This window comes from Podarcis muralis, chromosome 2, assembly GCF_964188315.1.
Source record: "Podarcis muralis chromosome 2, rPodMur119.hap1.1, whole genome shotgun sequence".
NCBI classification, from domain to species: Eukaryota; Metazoa; Chordata; class Lepidosauria; order Squamata; family Lacertidae; genus Podarcis; species Podarcis muralis.
This window is the reverse complement of record NC_135656.1, coordinates 117744505-117769956: the sequence shown is the minus strand read 5'-3', so window position 1 is coordinate 117769956 and position 25452 is coordinate 117744505. Positions and strand designations below refer to the sequence as shown.

General features: G+C 46.8%; 1 protein-coding gene across 1 annotated transcript; it reads right to left on the bottom strand.

The window, feature by feature from the left end:
- Nucleotides 1-208: 208 nt before the first annotated feature.
- Nucleotides 209-25184, bottom strand: LOC114592336 (uncharacterized). Its single transcript, XM_077923579.1, has 14 exons — nt 25092-25184; nt 22864-22998; nt 22293-22419; nt 21508-21588; nt 20920-20990; nt 19005-19131; nt 17068-17148; nt 16412-16492; nt 15296-15373; nt 13793-14820; nt 8142-8258; nt 4547-5575; nt 3537-3651; nt 209-2709 (listed from the first exon to the last, which is right to left on the bottom strand). Exons 2-14 carry the CDS (start codon nt 22915-22917, stop codon nt 1622-1624), a joined length of 4077 nt encoding a protein of 1358 aa, XP_077779705.1. The 5' UTR covers nt 22918-22998; nt 25092-25184; the 3' UTR covers nt 209-1621.
- Nucleotides 25185-25452: the final 268 nt, after the last annotated feature.

Below are 25452 nucleotides of genomic sequence, written 5' to 3'. Positions count from 1 at the left end.
GCTGAAATGATTGACTATGGCCCCATCCTCACGGTACATTTACAGCAGTGTCACAACACTTTAATCCTGGGAACTGCACCTTTAACAAACTACAGATTCCACAGCTCTTTGGGGAAGCAGTGTGGTACTTTAAATGGCCAGTGCAAAATCACCTTTTAGACCTGTAATTTTGTCTCAAAGGGAAGTTGAAAAGACAGACAAGAGAGAATAAAACAGATAACTTTTTTATTTTTAAAAACAGCATTAAGGATATTTCATTAGTCGAGAACAGGGGTGGGCCTGTGGACTACCATCTCCATCATCCCTTGCCATTGGCGATCTTCGTTAGGGCTGATGGGAGTCGGAGTCCAACAAGGAATTAGCCACCCCATCTGGGGAACTCCCCGCCACAAGACCTTAAACCAGCCTCCCCCAATCTGGTGCCCTCCAGATATTGCTGGACTCCCAAGTCCCATCACCCTAGACCACTGGCTGTGTTGGCTGACTGGAGTTGAGGTGGGAGGAGCTTTAGTTCAACAGTATCTTGGGGTGGAGGGGCGCTCGATCAAACATATTTTAAAACTGATTTAATCTGCTTATTTAATTAATTTAAGGGACCCTGCAGCTCTTGTGGGGAGGGGAAGATTAAATCATGGGAAGGGGAGGTATCTTAAGATAATGCTGCAGGCACCTGATGAAACGGTGCATAAAAGCATCCGCTATCAAAAAGATTTAAATCCCAAAAGGTACTGCAAAGTCTTTTTGCTTTCCTCGGCAAAGTAACAACTTCACTGCTAATTCATCTTTTAAGAATCAGATTTCACAGTTAAGTCATCCAAACAACAATTTCATCGGGGTGGGGGGTGGGGGGAAGTCAATGCTGACTCATCTGGTCATAACTTATTCTTAAAATGATGCTAGGTAGTTCAATTCCTTTCCACCCCTTTCCCTTTCACATCCTTTCTTCTTTTTTTTGGTCCTCTAACCTCCAAGCCACTTTGGTCTTTCTGCTGAAATCCCTCACCGAAGGCACTTCGCAAGCACCCAGTGCTGCTTCCAGGCTTATAACCTTCCTGCAAAGTTTAGTTATTTGCTGCTATTTAACTGTTTAGAATACTGCTTTATTTGATGTAAGTTATGTGAAAAGTTATTCTCATTCTTCTTGTATCAGATCAGATTGTTATTGCTAACATTTGACATTTTTTGTAATAATAATAATAATAATAATAATAATAATAATAATAATAATAATTTATTTGTACCCCGCCCTTCTGGCTGGGTCTCCCCAGACACTCTGGGCAGCTTCCAACAAAGAATAAAAATACATTAAAATATGTGCTGGAAGCCACTCAGAGTGGGTATAAATAATCAGATGGGTGGGGTATAAATAATAAAGTTCCACTCTCGACTCCGAGTATATTTCAGTTGTTGTTGTTGTTGTTAAGGTAGATCAATATCATCCGCCCCACATATTGCAGATGAGTGGGGCTGAGTGCGGGAACAGAAACGAGAGAGAGGATTGCCCAAGTCTTCCTAACGAATTTGTGGAACGGAGGGAAACAGTCAATGTGCAAAGGCCTAAGCGTCATATAAATTTAAAAAAGAAACGTAATTTACCCGCCTTATAAAATTAAGGGGGGTTTCAGGCCGACGTTGCCGCTTTTGTGCTGGCGTGGCTCAGCTTGTGTTTCATAAGGTGCGACCTGTCGGTGAAGCTGTCCCCGCAGTCTAAGCATTTGTACGACTTGAACCCTTTGTGGGTGTTCTGGTGGAAGCTGAGGTGCGAGCTCTGGGTGAACGACTTCCCGCAGGTGAGGCACTTGTGAGGCTTCTCCCCGGTGTGGATCTTCTGGTGCTTGCGAAGGTTGGAGGACTGGCTGAAGCCCTTCCCGCAGGTGGGGCACTTGTGGGCCTTCTCCCCCGTGTGGGTCACCCTGTGCTTCAAGAAGCTAGACCGGTGATCGAAGGCCTGCCCGCAGGTGGGGCACTGGTATGCCCGCTCCGCCGCGTGGCTCCGCCGGTGCGCGCGGAGGAGCGGGAGCTGGCCGAAGCTCTCCCCGCACCGCGAGCACCGGTAGGTCTTCCCGCCGGCGTGCGCCTTGCGGTGCTGGCAAAACGTGGCCCGCTGGCCGAAGCTCTTCCCGCAATCGGGGCACCGGTAGATCGGGGCGCCCACGTGCATTTTCATGTGCTTCTGGAGGTTGGAGGACTGGTGGAAGCCCTTGCCGCAGTCCCCGCACTTGTAGGGCTTCTCGCCCGTGTGCAGGCGCCTGTGCTTCGTGAGGTGAGAGCGCGCCCGGAAGGCCTTCTGGCAGTAGGAGCATTCGTAGGGCTTCTCGCCGGTGTGGATGAGGTGGTGCTGGGACAGGTAGGAGCGCCGGCAGAAACTCTTCCCGCACTCGGAGCATTTGTAGGGTCCTGGCCCAGGGCGGAGGCCCAGCGGCGGCTTCGGTTTGACGCTATTCCCATTTGGGGAGGCAGCGGCCTCGGTCTCCGGGGTCCCTGGCTGGCTCCTGTCCAGCTCCCAGACAGATGCTTTATTTGGACTTGCTTCTGTCCCTCTCGCCAGCCCATGAGGACTTCTGGGTACTTCTTCCTGATTGTTGCACGAGGGAATGTCTTGCCCCGTGCTTTGCAGCGGCGGCCCCCGGGGTTCTCTCTGCAAGGAACTTTCTAAGAGGTGGCGGGTCTTTGCGTCCCCAGAAACGGGATCGCCTAGCGTGGGTTCGCCTGCAAAGAGGGAGAAAGAACACGGCACAACTTTTAAAACGTCGATGCATTATTTAATTAGAATTTCAGAAGTGGCTGAGATCCCAAAGGGCATCAAGTTCCTCTCCCAGCCAATGCAGAAAATTGTATTATTTTTATTTATTTTTGTTTATTTTTGTTTTTATTTATTGCATTGATTAATCAGCAGGTTAATAATTCTCTGGAATTGTAGAGTTGGAAGGAGACCTCAAAGTCATCTTAGTCTAGCTCCCACCCTAACCCTAACAACTTTCCCCTCCTCTTCTTCCTCCCATGTGCCACCTGTGGCTTTCCCAAATCTGATGTGGAGGGTCAGGAGAAGCCCCAGAACAGAATTCTGGGAGAAGTCCCAGAATAATAATACAATAATAATAATAATTTATTATTTGTACCCCATCCATCTGGCTGGGTTTCCCCAGCCACTCTTAACAAAGATTAAAAATACATTAAAATGTCACACATTAAAAACTTCCCTGAACAGGGCTGCCTTCAGTTGTCTTCTGAATATCAGGTAGTTGTTTATCTCTTTGACATCTGAAGGGAGGGCATTCCACAGGGTGGGTGCCACTACCGAGAAGGCCCTCTGCCTGGTTCCCTGTAGCTTTGCTTCTCGCAATGAGGGAACCGCCAGAAGGCCCTCGGAAGAACAGAAGGGAGCATTATGGGAAATGGAGTCATGCAAGAATATCTGAATTTCCAACATGCTGGAGGAGGAAGGCAGAAATGGGCATTATGGGAATTGGAGTCATCCAATAACACAGATTTCTCCATTCCTGGTCTAAAGAAGAAGAAGAAGACGACAGCCTTACACAACAGAAAACCAGCATGGTTGGCATCACTGATCTCCCAGCTGGGCCCCAGCACCTCTCCGGGCTCCAGAACCTCCTCTTCTTTGGGGGGATTCACATTCGCCTCTGTAGGCACCTGAATCAGGTACAAAATACAGCAAGAAAAATCAAGAGTATGGACGCTGTGAGCTTAAATCGGATTTGGCATCCGCCAATCGCACTGAAAGGTGTCAATATAATATTATTATTTATTGAATTTATATACTGCCCTATACCTGGAGGTCTCAGGGCGATTCAAAAAAAGATCACAAAAAATAAAATCAAAATTAAAATCCAATAACACCCCCCCCCCCCCAGAAAGAGCCACATTTTAAAAGTGTATAGGATGTCAGTCAGGTCAACCAAAGGCCTGGTTAAAAACGGACGTTTTTACCTGGTGCCTAAAGGTATATAATGAAGGCGACAGGCGAACTTCCCTGGGGAGAGCATTCCACAGATGGGGAGCCACTGCAGAGAAGGCCCCGTTATCGCGTTGCCACTGTCTGGACCTCTTGAGGAGGTGACACACGAAGGAGGGCCTCAGAAGGGGATCTCAAGGTCTGGGTAGGTTCATATGGAAAGAGGTGATCACGAACCTTTCTAGGCCAGAGGACACAATTGGAATTTCGAGAAAATGGCCGCCTGTCACAAAATGGCTCCCCAGTGGAGGGCGGCATGACACAAAACAGCTACGTTGGCTGTGTGTCGCGTCACACAAAATGGTTGTCACATCTGTGTCAGAGAGCCTGAGCCAGAGGAACTTGACCAGGAAAGCCAACCATCCCTCATGCATTGAGGGAATATTGATGAAGACCTTTCGTGGCCATTGTTGGGGATTGCAAGTGCAGAGACGGCAGTGGACCTCAGGTCCTGCTAAGGAGCCACTGCGAGATTAGGATGCTAGACGAGATGGTCCAGGTTCTTCTGTATGTTCCCCACCCCATCCCTGAGATTTAGCAGAATTATAATGGGGGTTCACCACCCCGTCTCACCTGCTGCTCCTCTTCCTCCACCTGCAGCTGCCTCAGCAGGAAATCCTCGGCCAGGGCCACCGCCTGGGAGCAGGTCTCCGGGCCACGATCCCTGACCCAGCTCTGGACCTCTGTTGGCAGGATGGTCAGGAACTGCTCCAGGATCAACAGCTCCAGGATCTGCTCCTTGGAGTGCCTCTCCACCTTCAACCACCGCTGGCAGAGCTCCTGGAGGCAGCTGTAGGCCCCTCTGGGGCCCTCGGCTTCCCGGTAGCAGAAGCGCCGGAAGTACTGGCGGTTCTTCTCCCTGGTGAGGGCGTCCCCGCGCAAGATGGCCGCCTTCACTTTCCCATAATCCTCTCTGTCTCCGGCCTCCAGGCTCCAAAAGGCCCGCTCGGCTTCCCCGCTGAGGGCCGGCAGCAGCCTGGCCGCCCATTCTTCCGGGGGCCACCGGCAGGCTTTGGCCACTTGCTCAAAGGAGGCCAGGAAGGCCTTGGCGTCGTCCCAGAGGGTGGGCTCCTCCGGCATCTGAGCGGCCTCCCACCTCAAGTTGGGGGACTCCAAGGTCCCCAGGAACTCTTGCCACTGGCTCTCCCATTCCTGAAGGAGCCCTTCGCCTGGAACCTGTGTCAACTGTCTCCCCGACGCCTTGCAAAGCAATTCCCGAATGCTCCCCGCCTGGAAGACGCGAGGGGCTCTTTCGGACCCTTTCGCCCCCATCTCGGGTTCAAATTCTGAGAAGCCGGTCTCCTCTGTTTTGATCTTGGGCCGTCCTTCTTGCCCAGAAGGGACTTCTTCCTGGGGATCCGGCGATGCCATGACAAACACCTCTGCCATTTCCATCGCCCAACACCCAAGGATAAGGATGGGGAATCTTCCTCCTGAACCTCGGAAGATAAAAAAAGTCTTAAGCCCGCTGGACCAGTGACCTGATTCCGTAGAAGGGCAGTTATAGCTGTTGGAGCAGTTATAGGTGCCCAGTTTCTCCTGGCGTCTATTGTTTTCTCGCCGAAGATGCGGTGAAAACTCCAGAATAAACACCAAATCTGCCTGCAGGAGAAAAGAACACAGACCAAAATATTTTATTTATTTATTTAGAAGAATAGATATAAAACCCCAAGCTCTTTTTTGGTTTTGTTTTTTATTGTGCCAGTGTCCAGTAAAATCATGGAAACATCACAGAACATCCTAAACCCTTTTATTCTTATTATTTCTTAATTTGTTATTTGCATTTTCAGAAACATCCCTTTTAAATGTGTTTCTGGGGTGGGGTGGGGTGGGGGGAAGGTGGGTTTTATTAGTTTGGTTGTTGTTGCTCTCTTTATTACATATTTTGTGGTTTTATCTTGTATCTTCATGTTGTGAGCTGTCCTGAGATCTATGGATTAATAACAATAATAATAATTTATTTATACCCCACCCATCTGGCTGGGTTTCCCCAGCCACTCTGCGCGGCTTCCAACAAAATACTAAAACACAACACCCTATTAAACATTAAAAGCTTCCCTAAACAGGGCTGCCTTCAGATGTCTTCTAAAAGTCTGGTAGTTGTTTTTCTCTTTGACATCTGGTGGGAGGGCGTTCCACAGGGCGGGTGCCACTACCAAGAAGGCCCTCTGCCTGGTTCCCTGTAACTTGGCCTCTCGCAGTGTGCGGTATAGGTGAAGGGCGGTATAGAAGTTTAATAAATAATAATAATAATTAAAAAACGTTTAAAAACCTTAACACTATCAAATCATAAAATACAGGACGAATGGCCAACATGGAATCAAATGAATTCTCTACAAAGTCTTGGAGAAACAGCAGGCAACAAAATATCAGGATGGCAGGTCTCTTTCCGATTTCCACAGGAACGGTTATTTAAAGCAGTCATCATACCACTTTAAACAGTCATGGCTTCCCACAAATAATCCTGGGAAGTTAGTTTGCTAAGGGTGGTGAGAGGTTTATTTATCATTTTCAATTTTACATTTACATAAATTACAGAGTTTAAACCATACAAGCATATTCAACTTCCCTTCACTCCCTTCTATGGTTCTTTTTATTTTCTCTTTACTGCCACATATTCTAATTAATCCTCACTTTTCCTTTCCTGGCTTTCCCTTCCATTATAAATGTAACTGCTCAATTTATTCTAGTCCTGCCAACGTATAAAGTGGTTTACAGTAGTTTTTCAATTCCGCAATTCCCCATTATTTTTTAAAAGTTCTTTCTTCCTGATCACTTATTCTTCCAGCTAAACTAGACATTTCTACATGTTCCATCAATTTTGTCTGCCAGCGGGTGCCAAGACTTGTTAGGAGACCAGTGTGGCTTAAAAACCAATCCCTCTTGCCAGGGAAATCTTGGGAATTGTAGCTCTGCAGTCTCTACCTCTCTTTCAAATCAGAACCAGTGAAGGCGGTGAAGGTCCTGTGTGAGTGTCTGGTGGCGGTTGGAGGATGGAGGATGGATGGCGGCTAACAGATTGAGGTTGAATCCTGACAAGACAGAAGTACTGTTTTGGGGGGACAGGAGGCGGGCAGGTGTGGGAGACTCCCTGGTCCTGAACGGGGTAACTGTGCCCCTGAAGGACCAGGTGCGCAGCCTGGGAGTCACTTTGGACTCACAGCTGTCCATGGAGGTACAGGTCAAATTTGTGTCCTGGGCAGCTGTTTACCAGCTCCATCTGGTACGCAGGATGAGACCCTATCTGCCCGCAGACTGTCTCGCCAGAGTGGTGCATGCTCTGGTTATCTCCCGCTTGGATTACTGCAATGCGCTCTACGTGGGGCTACCTTTGAAGGTGACCCAGAAACGGCAACTAATCCAGAACGCAGCAGCTAGACTGGTGACTGGGAGCGGCCGCAGAGACCACATAACACCGGTCTTGAAAGACCTACATTGGTTCCCAGTACGTTTCCGAGCACAATTCAAAGTGTTGGTGCTGACCTTTAAAGCCCTAAACAGCCGCAGCCCAGTATATCTGAAGGAGCGTCTCCACCCCCATCGTTCTGCCCGGACACTGAGGTCCAGCGCTGAGGGCCTTCTGGCGGTTCCCTCACTGCGAGAAGCCAAGTTGCAGGGAACCAGGCAGAGGGCCTTCTCGGTAGTGGCACCCACCCTGTGGAACGCCCTCCCACCAGATGTCAAAGAGAACATATGAAGGCAGCCCTGTTTAGGGAAGCTTTTATTGTTTGATGTATTATAGTGTTTTAATATTTTTTTGGTAGCTGCCCAGAGTGGCTGGGGAAGCTGAGCCAGATGGGCAGGGTATAAATAATAAATTATTATTATTATTATTATTATTATTATTATTATTATTATTATGGAAATAGAAAATGTCACCTGACAGCATTTAGCAGCTCCCTGACAAAACAGTGTTTCCCGAATTCTTTGGGTGAATGTTCCTATCTCAGCAGAGGGCTGCTGCCTCTCAGAGCATCTGCTTTTCATGCACAATGTCCCCTCGGCATGTCCAGGTAAGAAACACACCTGATACCCCGGGGAGCTGCTGCCGGCCAGTGTCGACAGCACTGGGGTAGATGCACCAAGGGTCAGAATGTGGGGACAGGGCAGTTTTTTCTAGTGGGCACCACCCCAACTTTCCTCTTGTCCACTCACCAGCCAGCTTCACCTTGGATCTTCGGCTAGGAGAAAGTCTCAAGACAGCAGGCTTCTGTTTCCAGTAAGTAAAAGAGGAAATAATTAAGGAAAGGAGGCGGAGGGACCGGAAAAGCAGATGTTCTCTTTTTAAAAAAAGTCATATCCATGTGATTTCTCACATGCACACCTCTCTAGGAATGGCACATTTGCTACTTTAACCCTTCCCATGTGCGAGGGACACTTGGTGCATGAAAAAATTCTCCCCATAGACTCTCCACCAGGGGTCAGCAAACTCTTTCAGCCTGGGGTCGGTCCACTGTCCCTCAGACCTTGTGGGGGGCTGGACTATATTTTGAAGGGGGGGAAATGAACGAATTCCTATGCCCCACAAATAACCCAGACAGTCGCGTAGCGTGGGTTGTCAGCACCCGGGGCAAGGCAAGTAATTTGCGCCCCCTAACCTGTGGATTTGCGCCCCCTAACCCGTGGATTTGCGCCCCCTAACCTGTGGATTTGCCCTAACCCCAGATGTTGCGCCCGGTGCGGCCAGCCCCCCCTGCACCCCCACGCTACGCCACTGAACCCAGAGATACATTTTAAATAAAAGCACACATTCTACTCATGTAAAAACACCAGGAAGGCCCCACAAATAACCCAGATGCATTTTAAATACAGTGGTGCCTCAGGTTACATACGCTTCAGGTTACATACGCTTCAGGTTACAGGCTCCGCTAACCCCGAAATAGTACCTCGGGTTAAGAACTTTGCTTCAGGATGAGAACAGAAATCGTGCTCCGGCGGTGCAGCAGCAGCAGGAGGCCCCATTAGCTAAAGTGGTGCTTCAGGTTAAGAACAGTTTCAGGTTAAGAACGGACCTTCAGAACAAGTAACGTTCTTAATCCGAGGTACCACTGTGAAAGGACACATTCTACTGATTTAAAAACTCGCTGATTCCTGGAGCGTCCGCGGGCCAGATTTAGAAGGCAATTGGGCCGCATCCAGCCCCTAGGTCTTAGTTTGCCTACCCATGCCCCACACCTAAGGGTTGATGTGTTGTATAGGAGCCAATTTCTAGGTGCCAAAGTCCCTTTGGGGCCCCCAATAAAATATTTGAGAGGCTTGTGCCCCCCCAATACAGTGGTACCTCAGGTTAAGAACTTAATTCGTTCTGAAGGTCCGTTCTTGACCTGAAACTGTTCTTAACCTGAAGCACAACTTTAGCTAATGGGGCCTCCTGCTGCCACCGCCCAATTTCTGTTCTCATCCTGAAGCAAAGTTCTTAACCTGAGTTACTATTTCTGGGTTAGCGGAGTCTGTAACCTGAATTCACTGTTTTCTGTAGCATACAACCGAAATGAACGAACGACTCTATTAATTAGAACTTGTGATCTTTTTTGTGAACCACTCCGAGACCTCCGGAACGAATTAAGTACTTAACCCGAGGTACCTCTGTATTAGAATTTATATACCGCCCTATACCCGGAGGTCTCAGAGTGGTTCACAAAAAAGGTCACAAGCTCTAATTAAGAGTCGTTCGTTCATTTCGGTTGTATGCTACAGAAAACAGTGAATTCCGTAAAGAGAAACATTGGCGAGGTATATTATACTACAATGAACAATATATTTAAACGTAAGGTTCACAATCCTGCCGCCTTATCCTGCTTTTTAAAGAGATGTGATCTGATCATCTGGGTTGGTTGGCGCCTGGTCGCCTCTTCCTGCATTGCAGGGGGTTGGACTAGATGACCCTCGGGCCCCTTCCAACAACTCTACAATTCTGGGATTTCTATGACTCCTGAAATACCGTTCCTAGGGGATGGAGGCAATTTGAGCGTCCTTTGCATCTGTTACCCTAAACAAAAATTTCCTTTGCACCTCCTGATCCAGCCGGGCACATCTTCTCAGGGGCTGCCGGCTTGTTGGGGTTAAACCAAGAGATGCGCGGCGTCCTAGAGAGGCAGTGAAAGGAGGAGGGGGGGCGCTTCCTGCCCTGGCAAAGCGATGCCAGGAGGAGCCCCGAGAGGGAGAGGGAGCGCGGGGTGCAAGGCAAGCGGGTTGAGGGTATCTGTTTGCGTGTTTTCAAGTTGTCTGGAAGGAGAAGCCCTGCTGCAAGGACACAGGAAGCTGCCTTATACAGATTAGGTACTGGCCCACCTACTATTGCAGGCACAGACTGGCAGCAGCTCTTCAGGTGGGAGCGTTTGACCAGCCCTAGCCAGGGCAGGTCCGGATAGTTAAAGCCATGGTTTTCCCAGTAGTGATGTATGGAAGTGAAAGCTGGACCATAAAGAAGGCTGATCGCCGAAGAATTGATGCTTTTGAATTATGGTGCTGGAGGAGACTCTTGAGAGTCCCATGGACTGCAAGAAGATCAAACGCATCCATTCTGACGGAAATCAGCCCTGAGTGCTCACTGGAAGGACAGATCCTGAAGCTGAGGCTCCAATACTTTGGCTACCTCATGAGAAGAGAAGACTCCCTGGAAAAGACCCTGATGCTGGAAAAGATGGAGGGCACGAGGAGAAGGGGATGACAGAGGACGGGATGGTGGGATAGTGTTCTCGAAGCTACAAACATGAGTCTGAACAAATGTGGGAGGCAGTGGAAGACAGGAGTGCCTGGCGTGCTCTGATCCAGGGGGTCACGAAGAGTCGGACACGACTAAGCGACTAAACAACAACAAACAACCATAGAAGCTGCTGTAAGTGCTTCTCTTGCCAAATAAAGACTTAACTACCAGGTGTGTGCTTCTTCCTTATCTGGGATGGGCTGTGACAAAGCAGAGGAGGTGCAAGGCTCATAGAGACAAGTTACAGTCGCCCAAGATGGGAAGAGCTTGCAGACTTCTTACTCTGAGAATTTCTTACTCCTCCTTACTCCATTACTTCTTACTCCATGCTTCCTTTCCACGATTAAACCATGCTCAAGGCGGCTTACAGAAACAATCACATAATTCACACCAACGGTTCTAAAAACATAACTTCACAAACAATAAATGAAAACATCTCAATATACAGTAAAATCGGAACAATCGGAACAATCCTGCACGATAAGGTCTAGCAACAAAAATCACAAAAACGTAATACCGGATGACAGCTGAATTAACACCTCTCAAATATTAAAGCTAGCAATAATTGGGGGGGGGGGAGGACTAGCTAATACCATGTTAACTTTAAAACCAGTTCAACACATCCTAAGACCTGGACGTGCTCAGTTGGGTCATGGGTTTGAGCCTCATATTGGGCAAAAGATTCCAGCACTGCAGTGGGTTGGACTAGATGACCCTCAGGGTCTCTTCCAACTGTATGATTTTATGAAACACCTGGGAGAACGGAGGTGTTTCAAAGGGGTGCCGGAATAAGAGTTAGAGGCTAATGGGTGGGCTTGCCCTGCCTGGGAGAGACAAGCATAGACTGGATGTCCCCCACTCCTGGTGTAATGTAAGGTGTTCATATACTTCCCACATGCCATACATTCATATGTTTTCCCCATGTTGGAGAGAGAGATTGAAAAAAAAAATCTTTCTCATAGCAGAGTTAGCACATTGGTATCAAGCACATTTAAACTTGGCTAGATTTTACATCTGCCCTCATCCACCTTCAAGCATTTGTTCCCCATGAAAATACTTAGGCTAGAATAAATCTCAGACACATAGCTTTGGAAAAGTGAAGATTTTACTTGCAGAGGTTCAGAAGCTGCAACAAACAAGTCTCCATCCATTGGAAGTAAAAGTAAGGAAGAAAAGGTTCCAAGCAATTTAAAAGCAAAATAAATAAGTTATATTACAAAACGAATTAAGTTTAATTTAATGTAACAAAAATTACATTAACAAAGATATAGGATGTAGATTTTTCTTGAGCTGGGAACCATGCTGGCTACTGGCGTCTTCCAGGAAGGCAAGAGCAAAAGAGAGAGGGAGGAAGAAGCAAAGGCTGCTAGGAGTCTCTCCCATGTTAACGAGCTGATTTCTGGCTCCCGTTAACAATTTCATGCACACACGTGTAAGTCAGTAACTGTATATTGCCGAAATAAATATAAAAATTGTCCAGTAGCACCTTAGAGACCAACTAAGTAGTTCTGGGTATAAGCTTTCATGTGCATGCACACTTCTTCAGATATGAAGTATATTGCCAGTTTCTCTTCTCTGACAAGCAGATGTGTACATGGAAAGAACATACAAACATAGCATGTTAAGTCCCTCCCCCTCAAGAGTCCCATCTTGACCCAAAACTCCTCACATGTAAAGGTTTGCTCAGTATGGCAGCTGTTTGATGGGGCAATAAACTGGTTCCACAATTCCACTCTGGACATGTTCACAAATGTAGTGATATCTCACCCCAATGTGTTTTGTGCATGCCAGGAATTTATTGGTCCTTGACAGCTTTGTACTGCTGACCTGCATCATCTGGATAGGTTCACATTTACTCAGTCCAAGGTCCGCAGTCTCAGGGCCATGGCTTTGAGCCACACATTGAGCAAAAGATTCCGGCTTTGCAGGGGGTTGGTCTAGATGACCCTCAGGATCCCTTCCAACCCTACAATTTTATGGTTCTATGAAAGAGCTTACTTCTCTAGACAAGTTCATTAGAGAGGCGGCAGCAGCGGCTGGAGGACTCCCAAGGAGAGGGGAGAGGAGACTGATGGAACACCCCGCAAGGGAGGGTGTTTGAAAAAGGGTGAGTCTGCCAGCTCTTGCAGGCAAGGAGTGACCTAACTGGACTCCTGAGCCCCACAGGGGTGCCACAGAAATAATGTAGTTGGTCAAGGGAGCCGTGGACCCAAAAAGGTTGAAAATCTGAGCCCCATAACCTGATGCTGCAGAGAGGTTTGAACAAAAAGCTTTACTTTCTCATACAGAGTTAGCACAATTGCCGATTGGACGCGGGTGGCGCTGTGGGTTAAAACACAGAGCCTAGGACATGCCGATCAGAAGGTCGGCGGTTCGAATCCCTGTGACGGGGTGAGCTCCCGTTGCTCTGTCCCAGCTTCTGTCAACCTAGCAGTTCAAAAGCATGTCAAAGTGCAAGTAGATAAATAGGTACCGCTCCAGCGGGAAGGTAAACGGCGTTTCCGTGCGCTGCTCTGGTTCGCCAGAAGTGGCTTAGTAATGCTGGCTACATGACCCGGAAGCTGTACGCTGGCTCCCTCGGCCAGTAAAGCGAGATGAGCGCCGCAACCCCAGAGTCGGTCACAACTGGACCTAACAGTCAGGGGTCCCTTTACCTTTACCTTACCAAGCACATAAAAATGTGGTTAGATTCTATATCTGCCCTCATTCGCCTTTAAACAAATGTTCCCCATGAAAACAGCTGAGCTAGTTTCAGAAGTTACAGCAAACAAGTCTCCATCCGTTGGCGGTAAAAGCAACGAAGAAAAGGTTCCAAACTGTTTGAAAAGAAATTGGTTTTGTTACAAAAAGGAACCATGCAGTCTTTGTGTTAGCAAAGACGGGGACTGTAGAAAACTCTTGTAGAAAGATTCATTTATGTGGTTTTCTTGAGCTGGGAGCCATGCCGGGTAATGGTGTCTTTCAGGAAGTCGGAGAGAAAGAGAGAGGGGAAAAGAATGGCAGCTGGGAGCAGTTAACTAGAGCTCATTTCTGGCTCAGGTTAATGCTTTCATGCATAAAAGGATGAGTCAGTAACTGAATACCAGAAGGCATTTTGACATTCCATAAATTTACACAGTTTCTCCCATGTGGATTATTTGATGTTCGGAAAGGTTCCACCCAGCACACTGTTTCTCCCTTGTGTGGACTCTTTGATGTAAAGTAAGGCTACCGCTCCCTCGAAAGACGTTTCCACAGTCTGTGCAGATATATCTTTCCTCCGCTTTGTGGATCCTTTGATGTTTGGCAAGGGTTCCGCCATCCCGGAAGCTCTTTCCACAGTTCAAGCATTTATATGGTTTCTCCCCTGTGTGGATTCGCTTATGTATACAAAGGGTCCAGCTAGCCCGGAAGCTCTTTCCGCACTCCATGCATTTATATGGTTTCTCCCCTGTGTGGATTCTTTGATGTTTGGCAAGGGTTCCTCTCATATCAAAGCTCTTCCCACACTCCAGACATTTATACTGCTTCTCTCCTGTGTGGGTTCTCTGATGTTCAGTAAAGGTTATGCTATCATGGAGGCCCTTTCCACAGTCCACCTGTCCGGAGTTACAGTCTTTCTCCCCTTTATGGATTATCTGATGGGAAATAAGATGTCCAAGTTGACTGAAACTCTTTCCACACTCCATGCATTTATATGGCTTCTCCCCTGTATGGGTTCTTTGATGAGCAATAAGACTTCCTCTTTGGCTGAAGCTCTTTCCGCACTCCATGCATTTATATGGTTTCTCTCCTGTGTGGGTTCTTCCATGTGCAGTAAGGGAACTGCTTGTACTGAAGCTCTTCCCACACTCTGTGCATTTGTACGGTTTCTCTCCTGTGTGACTTCTGCTATGTGTATTTAACTGTGATCTATACTGGAATATTTTCTCACACACTGGACACGTAATATTCTTGTTATCTCTACAGTCTTCTGGAGGGATCAGGAGTTCATGGACCTCAGCCTCCTGGGAAGCAGATTGCTTCTTCTGCCTAGGCTTTGATTGGTTCGCCTTGTGCCTTTCTCTTTGATTTCCAAACATTTCTTTCCCTGTATCACGTGTGGTTGTTACTGACAACGCTATATATGGCGCCTGGTAATTCTCATTGTCCTGTCCATCACCTGCATGAGGGGGCAGACAGAAAATGAAGATCAGGTAAAAAGCGCAAATCACTCTGAGTTTCTCCCTCAGTCATCAAACCACTCCATCTGCTCTAACCATTGAACCACCCCATCCATCCCCAACCACTTTCACTATCACCAAACCAACTCCATCCATTGCCCAAAACAAATCTCTCCCTCTCAATCATCAAACCACTCCAACAATCAAACCATTCCACTAGTTACTTCTGCCATCACTAAAATAGCCCATCCATCACCAAAACACCAATTCCATCCATCACCAACCCCAATTCCATACCAAAGCAACTATATATGAGCAACATCCATCCATTACCAAACCAACTCCATCCACTCTACACAGAATGTACTACAAAAATACCAGGAGAAGTTGAAACTACTCATGGGAGTTCCAGTTCAGCAACATCTGGGAGACCACAGGGTTTCTCTCATCCATCTTCTATATCCAAGGACTTACCTGCCCTTTTCTTCTGGACCAACAACTCTTCTTTTTCTTCAAACCAGGTGAGGTCCAATTGGGACACCAGAGGCCCTTCTTAATGGGATAAGAAGAAAGCAAAAACTGTTATTGATGCCACCTGTGACTTCAAAAGGTCAAAGAAAATCCGAACCATGTATTCTCTTTTCAGCCCTCCATCCCATCTGTCAGGCTTCGGGGAATCGGATCCCTCCCCCGGTGGCAGTAATTAAGCAGATCAAACAAAAAGAGTGTTCTTATCAGATAAGTTCTTTAATAATCACAGCGAGAGACAAGGAATGCATATCATGCTAAAAAATGGTGTTGCTCCCAGTAAAGGTTTACCCCTTCTGTCCCCATTAATCTACATCACTCCTACAATGGGTAATCTGAGCTTATTGCCATTGTGCTTTCTGTTCCATCACTTTCCAGGTCCGTCTAGTCTTAGGAGAAGGGAGGCGTGGCGTGAGAAATTATGTCCAAGGACTGAAATCTGCCAGCTGTCTCTCTCCTGTTCCTCACCCAGTGTTTCCCAGCTTTTCCCCTCTGGACTATGCCCCTCTGCAAACTAAATCAATACTGTCCTCCTGCCCTTGGGAAGGTTCAGGAAAAGGGGAGTGGCTCACACCATTCTTCCTCAGTCCAGTCCCTGACACCATCTCAACCTCCCAGATATGTGAAAGAAGACAAGCATATTGGAGAGCAATGCACAGACCTTAAAACAGGAATAGGCAAACTCGGCCCTCCAGATGTTTTGGGACTACAACTCCCATCATCCCTAGCTAACAGGACCAGTGGTCATGGATGATGGGAATTGTAGTCTCAAAACATTTGGAGGGCTGAGTTTGGGAGGGGTCCCTGCCTTAAAACATCTGTCTGGGGTCACCAAAGCGATTCAACTGTCATCCATTACTCCACCGGTCACTCCCACCATCGCCAAAGCACTCCATCCATCAACAACCCTCTCAATCGTCAAACTCCACCCATGACCAGCCATTCCATCCACTCTGCTTAGAATGCCAGGAGATGACGAAACCACTCATGGGAGTTGCATTACTGCAACAAGTAGAAGACCATAGAGTTTCCCCCATCCCTGCTCTACATCCAAGGACTTACCTGCCACTTCCTTCTGGACCAGCAGTTCTTCCTTTTCTTCAGGCCAGGAGATGAGGTCTGATTGGAGCATCAGAAGCCCTTCTTGATGGGATTAAAAAAGAAGCAAAAATTGTTATTGATGGCCCCTGTGAGTGCAGAAGTTTATAGAAAATCCAAACCTCTTTTCCATACCTCCATTCCAACCCAAAGGACCAGATCTTTGAGAGGAATGAGAGGGGGGAGCACTAGATGGACCTAGAAACATCAGTCTGGTGTCACTCCATCTCCATCCATCATTGCGCCAGCCACTCCCACAATCACCAAACCACTCCATCTACCAACAAAGCAACCATAGCCATCCACCACTGACCCCAACCACATCACCAAAGCAACTGTGGTTATAGCAACTTCCATCCATCTCCAAACCAACGCCATTTATCGCCAATCGCTCCATCCACACTGTCATGGATTCTTCAGTCGAGATTGCTGCATTGCAGTTGGTTGGACTAGATGACCCCCAGGGTCCCTTCCAACTTGACAATTCTTTGATTCTACGTAGAATTTACTACAAAAACACCAGGAGACGACGAAACCACCCATGGGGATTCTAATTCAGCAAGCTCCGAAAAGCCACAGGTTCCACCCCCCAAAATCTTCTTCTCTACCCAAGAACCCACCTGCCTCTCTTTTCTGGCCCAACCACTCTTCCTTTTCTTCAAGCCAGGAGATGAGGTCCGAATGGGGCATCAGTGGCCCTTCTTCATGGAATAAAAAGAAAGAAAGCAAAAGGCGTTGTTGGTGGCACCCAGGGCTGCAAAGGTTTGCAGAAAATCCAAACCATGTACAGAAGATGAACTGGTCAAGTCGGTAATGATACACTGGGCAAAGGATCTGGGACATAATATTCAGATGACAGATTGGGAAAAGTTATGGAAAACAGACCTGAAATTCACAGCATGTTGTACTTGGAAAGAAAACTATATGAAAATGATGTACCACTGGTATTTGACTCCTACCGAGCTGGCAAAAATGTATAGGACAAGTACAAACATCTGCTGGAAATGTAAAGAAAATGTGGCAGTGGACAGCAAGGGAGATGATATATAATGAAATGAAAAAAACATTTTAAATAACTTTTGTTAAAAAACCAGAAGCTTTTCTATTGGGAATTACAGGTACCAACATCCTAAAGGACCAGAAAAGACTCTTTGTGTATGGAACAACAGCCACCCGGATGCTGCTACCTCAGAGATGGAAAGAAGACAAGGTCCCTACCAGAGAGGAATGACAAACCAAGCTGACTGAATGGCAAAGCTGACTGGAAAACTCAGGAACCAAGAGGACAAAAGCTTTTCAAAAGAATGGGGAAAGTTTATAAGCTAGCTAAGAGACCACTTTAAGCAGATGGAAACGTTGGCAGGATTCTGATTTCACTTGTTGTATAACAATTACCATGGATAATATGGATTGATATATATGGATTTTTATAACTTTGCATTGGAAAAAATATAGTATTGTCAGGGGTTCAGGGAGAGAGGCACAGATGAGGGAGGAGACTGAGAGCGAGGGGGAAGGATCCCAGGGCGACGAGGAAGAGGATGACAATGACTCGAGGGTTTCCATGAGTCTTTCCAGTGAATCGGAGGATTCCCAAAAGGGGGCGCCCCTGGTCAGGCCAAGGGGAGCCACAGGGGGGAATAGTCAGAAGCAGGGGAGCAGCAGGGGAACCCAAAGTGGGAGTTGGAGATCGGGGCCGGCTTCTCCGCCGGAACGGAGTGAAGAGGGTGGCGTTCCCAGTGTGTCAGACGAAGCAGAGCAGGAAGCAGAGAGGGGAAGGAGATCGGGGCAAGATGTCCTGCCGGAAGGGGCGGAGAGTAGTACTGAGAGTAGTGTAACTGTCAAAAGGAAGGTCAGAAGCAGCGTACGCGCGCCAAGTTCAAATGTGGAGGCGCGCGGAAATGAGGAGAGCCCGGAGGAGGAGCCTGGTCCCAAAGCACGGAGGAGGGGGGAGCAGGCGTCTGGGGATTCAGCCTCTGGGGAATCCTGGAGGGAGGGAACCCAGGGGGGCAGAAAGACCCTGCGGAAAAGGAAGGAGAGGAAGAGGTGGTCCAGCGCAAGCCTCTTAAACTGGTGTAGAGGCGGGACTGATTCAGAAGGGACTTCAGCGGTCTAAGCCTAACAGACGTGGGGTCACACGCCTCGGCTGTGGAGCTAACAAAGTTCTTCAATAAAAGCCTTTGTATATAAACTGGACTTGGCGTTGGTCTCTTGTGAGCTGGGACCTAGGGCGACCCTGACAAGTATTATTACTATTATTATTAAATCCAAACCATGCTCCCTGCAGTGTGTTTATGTTTTTACTCTGCTGACTATACATTGGGAGTCTGCTCCGAATCAATGCGAGCAGAATCAATGACCAAATGTCTGGGTGAAAACTCAAGGGAAAAATCTTCTTTAGCCCAAAATGGCCTCAGTAGGCACCTGAGCTGGGTGATGCCTGTCTAATTTTGGCTGCTAGCACAGGAAAGCTTGGCTTAGCCAGAACTGACCATGGACTTCCTATATGGAGAGAACGATAAGGAATTCAAGAAAGCGAGCGCAGAGGGATCTTTACCCAGAGAGGCCAAGTTCCTGTAATTATCCAGCATGACATCTTTGTAGAGTTCTTGTTGGCCTGAATTCAGCAAAGCCCACTCGATCCTGGTGAAATACACAGCCACCTCCTCAAAGGACACCAAACTCTGAAAAAAGGAGGAAATATCCATAATTCTGATGGTACTTTATAATAATTTCCCAAAAAGAGAAAAAGAAAAGAGAGAGAGAAATATCCAAGGAAGGGAAGTAAAAGATACCGTAATGAGAACCCACCTCCAGAACCACCCCACAGTGAGTCTTTATGTACACCAGGGGTGTCAACAAAAGAGGTTTAAAGACTCTCTCAAAGCAAATCTAAAAAAAAAGGAGTATAAACACTGACAAATAGGAAACATTGGCCTGCGAGCACTTCATTTTTATTTTTATTAATTTTTATTGATACAGCAAGAAAAAAGAAAAAACACAAATACCAAATTACACACAGGAATAACCATAGACACATTATTTTCTTAACAAACAATAAAACACATATTGGTCTTAACACTAAAGACCCAACCTCCCATCTATTCCATATTTCGATTTCATATTACTTATTGCCAATACACACTTTTCTCATAATTAAACTTTTTCTTAATATATCTGATTTCTTATATCTACCTTGCAACTATTACTGAAGTGCCTTGAATGCTGCAACAGAATTTAAACTACTATATTTATTTTTCAAATATTCTTTGAAAACCTCCCATTTTGAAACAAATTCCTGTTTCGATTTATTCTTTATTTTTTCTGATAGACCGTCTAATTCGGCATATTCTGTCAGCTTTTGGATCCAGTCTTGTATAGAGGGGATTTCATTACTCTTCCATTTTGCCTGCGAGCGCTTCAATTGGAGAACAGCCTTTACCAAAAGAGTCATGGGCTTTGAAGATGCTCAGACTCAGGACAAAAGGGAGAAACGTGCTAAGAGGGCTTGGAAAACCCTCCCAGTACATTTCCGAGCACAATTCAAAGTGTTGGTCTGACCTTTAAAGCCCTAAATGTCCTCGGCTCAGTATACCTGAAGGAGCATCTCCACCCCCATCATTCAACCCCAGACACTGAGGTCCAGCTCTGAGGGCTTCCTGGCGGTTCCCTCACTGCGAGAAGCCAAGTTACAGGGAACTAGGCAGAGGGCCTTCTCGGTAGTGGCTCCCGCCCTGTGGAATGCCCTCCCATCAGATGTCAAGGAAATAAACAACTCTCTGACTTTTAGAAGACATCTGAAGGCAGCGCTGTTTAGGGAATTTTTAATGTTTGATGTTTTATTGTGCTCTTAATATTCTGTTGGGAGCTGCCCATAGTGGCTGGTGATACCCAGTCAGATGGGCAGGGTATAAATAATAAATTATTATTATTATTAAAACCATGCCTGCAAACAGTCAAAGCAGGGCTCAAAGTAGGCGCCAGTCAGCTCCTCAGCTTCACTAGGGGGATCCCAATAAGAGGGGAGGGCTCACCGTCTGTGCCCCTACTGTATGGAGTTACAGTGGTGCCCCGCAAGACGAATGCCTCGCAAGACGAAAAACTCGCTAGACGAAAGAGTTTTCCGTTTTTTGAATCATACCGCAAGACGAATTTCCCTATGGGCTTGCTTCGCAAGACGAAACGTCTTGCGAGTTCTTGCAAGTTTGTTTCCTTTTTCTTAAAGCCGCTAAGCCGTTAATAGCCGCTAAGCTGTTAATAGCAGCTAAGCCGCTAATAGCCGTGGTTCGCAAGACGAAAAAACCGCAAGACGAAGAGACTCGCGGAACGGATTAATTTCGTCTTGCGAGGCACCACTGTATGTTTCTACTCTATTTCTACCATGCTGAGAGAATTTTATATGCTGCCTCAGAAAACACTAACCAATTAAACAAACGAAGAAGCCACAGGATGAGACCTCCAGACCCAATTACCTGAGCTGAAGGGAGGGCCATTCCTTCCACTTCATCCCAAAGAGGAGAGGACCTGCCGCATTTTCGACTACCTGCAAAAGTGGCATGGAAAAGGTAGCAGGATAAAACATTTTGTTTTTTCCCTTCACAATGTACGTAGAAGGAATGTGGCATGGGTTTCCTCAACTACTTTTTCAAGCTGGTTCTTGAACTGACTGGAAGCAGCTTGCCCATTTTTCAAGCTCCTGAGGAAGGAATGTTTTGCTTTGAAGCACATCTGAGTTCTTTGTTAAGTCGTTTTGGGTACTTTTTATGAGCAAAGCAGATAATAAATATAAATAGTCATGACTGAGCAACCACAGAGCAGCTCAGTGCTTGAAACGGACTAGATTGTTGTATGTTGGATATGTGATTGTAAAACTGTAATTTGAAAAAAAAACACCAAGTAATTAAATTAACGGGAAACCAAAAAACCTCACAACAGGGATCACAACTGGGAAGTGTTGCTGTTGTGCTCACAGCTCGTGGACTGCCCACAGGGATCTGCTTAGCCACCTCGAGAACAGGAAGCTGGGCTCGATGCACTTCCTGTGTTCTTCAGGCACCCACCTGCTTCTTTCTTCTGGACAAATTCCTCTTCCTCTTCTTCCAACCAGGAGATGAGGCGAGGTTGAGGAAACAGAGGCCCTTCTTTGTGGGAAAAGCAGAAGAGACACCATTGTTAGGGGCATGTTTTTCGTGGCTCTCTATTTTGAACCTGCTAATAAAAACAAGAATTGATGCTTTCGAATTATGGTGCTGGAGGAGACTCTTGAGAGTCCCATGGACTGCAAGAAGATCAAACGCATCCATTCTTAAGGAAATCAGCCCTGAGTGCTCACTGGAAGGACAGATCCTGAAGCTGAGGCTCCAGTACTTTGGCCACCTCATGAGAAGAGAAGACTCCCTGGAAAAGACCCTGATGTTGGGAAAGATGGAGGGCACAAGGAGAAGGGGACGACAGAGGACGAGATGGTTGGACAGTCTTCTCGAAGCTACCAGCATGAGTTTGACCAAACTGCGGGAGGCTGTGGAAGACAGGGGTGCCTGGCGTGCTCTGGACCATGGGGTCACGAAGAGTCGGACATGACGAAACAACAACAAATAAAAACATTTTTGTTTACGTCACTTTTCCCAGGCAAATAAGACAGTTGTCATGTGTTTCAATCTGGTTTTTAGGGCAGTGTTGGTTTTAATCATTTTTTGAATGTTTAAATAGGTTTTTTTTAGCTATTTTCCTGATAATTTTATTGCTTTATTATTTCTGTAAACTGCTTTGAGGTTCTTTAACATTTTAAGTGGTCAATGGGTTTTGGGAAACAAACATACACATCTCTCAACCAAAGGATGCTTACCCAGAGAAGCCAATTCCTCATAATTCTCCAGCAGGACTTCCCTGTAGAGAGCCTTCTGAGCTGGACCCAGGAGTGCCCACTCTTCCTGGGTGAAATATACTGCCACTTCCTCAAAAGACACCAGAACCTGGAAGAAAATGGAAGGCAGTTCCTATCACACACACAAAACTGTGCGATGTAACATAAGCAGTCAAGTACAACACCTCCTGTTTCTTCCCTGTCTGAATTCTTTAATGCAAGGTAAAGGAGCAACTGCCACTGAAGCTCTTTCCACATTCAAAACATTTGTAAGGTTTCTCCCCTGCATGAATTCAGTAAGGGTACTGTTGCAACGGAAGCTCTTTCCACACTCCCAGCATTTATAAGGCTCGTCCCCTCTGTGAGTTTGTTGATGTCTAGTAAGTAGGCTGTTGCGAGTGAAGCTCTTTGCACATGCATAACATTTATAGGTTTGTCCCCTGTGTGCACTCTTTGATGTGAAGTAAGAGTTGAGCAAATCTACTTCCACACACTGTACATTCATACTTTTTCTCCTCTCTGTGAATTTGATTTTCACCACCCTGAGACGTACTTGATTTACCCTCTGGTTTCTGCTTTCGCCTCCCCTCTTGCCTGCTGCCTCCATCTTGAAGCCTCAGCTTCCTTTGCTCCGCCTGCTCTTTGGATCCTTTTGGTGACACTTCTGCCAGCATCCCTTCAACATCTCCTGATGGAATAAAAAGGCAAACTGATAAAATGCTGAAGGAGCGTCTTCACCCCTATCATTCAGCCTGGACACTGAGATCCGAGGGTCTTCTGACGGTTCTCTCACTGTACAAAGTGAAGTTACAGAAAACCAAGCAGAGGGCCTTCTTGGTAGTGGCACCCACCCTGTGGAACGCCCTCCCATCAGATGTCAAGGAAATAAATAAGGCCTCAGTAATACTGGACTTTAATGTGGACCTGAAGTTGGTTGTTTCTCTATTCTTTTTTACCACTTTTGCCGGGAATGCTCTTGCAGAAACTGCTGTACTTAACAGAAACATAATTTTTTGCCCTTGCAAGCGTAGCAGTTAGCAAAAGTAACGTGCAGGAAAGAGAGGATATTAAACAGCAGCCCTTGATGCAAGCGACTCCAAAATTTTGGTTTGGAGTGACAAACATTCATATACAGAACTTTAAGCTTTTGTTTTGCTTTGTTTTAGAGTGCCTTTGATTTTTGTATCATATTGTAGATTGCTTTGAGTTTACTTTTCATAAAAAGTGACTAAATGTAACTAATAATAATAATAAACACCTGCCACTTTGGGATTAAGCGTTGTATAAATCTCTTAAAGGCAGAAAATTGCAAACAGTACAGAGGCCTTTTGTTTTTGGTCCCCCATGCGTAGTTGGAGCGCATATAAATGCTCCCTGCCCCGTTCCCCGTGTCAGTGATTGCGCATCAATTGAATGCACCTAAGAGGGTTACTGCCTGTACCATGGACCAATGTTTTACTCTGAACTATATTATAAGTAAACGTACTAAGAACATTAAGAATAATTGAAAGAGAGATGTCAAATTGCCAACATCAACTGCAGACTTCTGCTATTTATACAAGAACACAGAAATGAAGCTCAGAGTAGGCTTAAATGACAGTAAGACTAATGTTTTTGGAACGTTGTGAGGAGTGAAGCAAGGCTGCATTCTGCCTTCCACTCACTTCCACTTCTATATTAATCATTTGGTGCCATGTTTAGGCGATGCAAACTCCCCGTGTCCAGTAATTAGGAACAGAAAGAACTCAATCTTGATGTCTGCCGGTGATTTAGTATTCCGCTCACTTTTCCGATCGGACCTCAAAAATAACTTGGAGGTGTTCAGCACATAGTGTAATCAAGAAAGCCTGCCAATAAATTAACATAAGGCCAAGATTATGATTTTCTGGCCAACAAGAGTATAAATGGTGCTTAGATCAGCAAGCTACAGAACAAACTTGCTCATTTAGGTACCTTTATTGAAAGCCTCAGGGATGCGGGTGGCGCTGTGGGTAAAAGCCTCAGCGCCTAGGGCTTGCCGATCAAAAGGTCGGCGGTTCGAATCCCCGCGGTGGGGTGCGCTCCTGTTGTTCGGTCCCAGCGCCTGCCAACCTAGCAGTTCGAAAGCACCCCCAGGTGCAAGTAGATAAATAGGGACCGCTTACTAGCGGGAAGGTAAACGGCGTTCCGTGTGCTGCGCTGGCTCGCCAGATGCAGCTTGTCACGCAGGCCACGTGACCTGGAAGTGTCTGCGGACAGCGCTGGCCCCTGGCCTCTTAAGTGAGATGGCCGCACAACCCTAGAGTCTGTCAAGACTGGCCCGTATCGGCAGGGGTACCTTTACCTTTTTTATTGAAAGCCTCTCTTGGAAGTGTCATATGGAGGCAGTGAAAGTCAAAGCACAGGAAACTACTGTGGCACAGAAAACTGAAAAGAAATATTGGCATGAATATGTCTTAAATGTGCAGCTTTGGTCCTTTAAATAGCAACTGTGCAAGTAATGGGGATGGATATGTCTTAGTCCCAGTTAAGAGTGTTAAGACTGTCAAATTTGCAGTCAAGAGAAAAGGACGTTCTGTGGCAGCCCTTCAGGTTCCCTAGGAAGGGAAACTTACAATTTAAGGATGATCCATTCAAAGTCTCCCACTTCCCCTCCCAGGAGATGAAGACCTTTCCCCGTCGCCCCTTTGTTCCCCCCAGGAGGGACGTGGCTCCATCCCTTTTGCGCCTCTTCCTCCTGGCATCCCTCTCCCTCTCACCCCCCAATTCCGCCCCTTGACCTGGCGACTCCCCCCCAGTTACCCGCCTCCAGCGCCTCTCCGAGGACGGACAGACGCAGCCGCGCCAAGCAGCTGCCCCCTCTTCCACCGGAACAGGAAGCGGAAGCTCCTCCTCTCCCGCCAGCCTGCCGTTCCGCTCTAGGAACGGCAGCCCTGTCGCTGCCGTTAACCGTTTCGGAGCCTCTTGGTTGCTCCGTGCAGAGAGCGAGCAGAGGCTCCCACTTGTTCTCTTGGACTCCGAAGCAACAAAAGGGCAAAAATAATGTTTAGAAATAAAACTTCGTATTCCAAAAAACACATCGCCTATTTTTTTTATGGGTTGAGGTGTGTGTGCGCACATCTGAAGGCAATCCTGTTTAGGAAAGTTTTTAATTTTGATGTTT

Bases quoted from the DNA above. Each gene is read 5' to 3' on its own strand.
- LOC114592336 (XM_077923579.1), bottom strand. From the start codon at position 22,917: ATGGAGGCAGCAGGCAAGAGGGGAGGCGAAAGCAGAAACCAGAGGGTA. The intron at 14,821-15,295 runs GTAAGTCCTTGG...CCCCTCATGCAG, and splicing joins GGTCCAGAAGAAAAGGGCAG to GTGATGGACAGGACAATGAG. The intron at 8,259-13,792 runs TAAATTTATGGA...TGACTTTTTTTA, and splicing joins TCCACATGGGAGAAACTGTG to AAAAGAGAACATCTGCTTTT.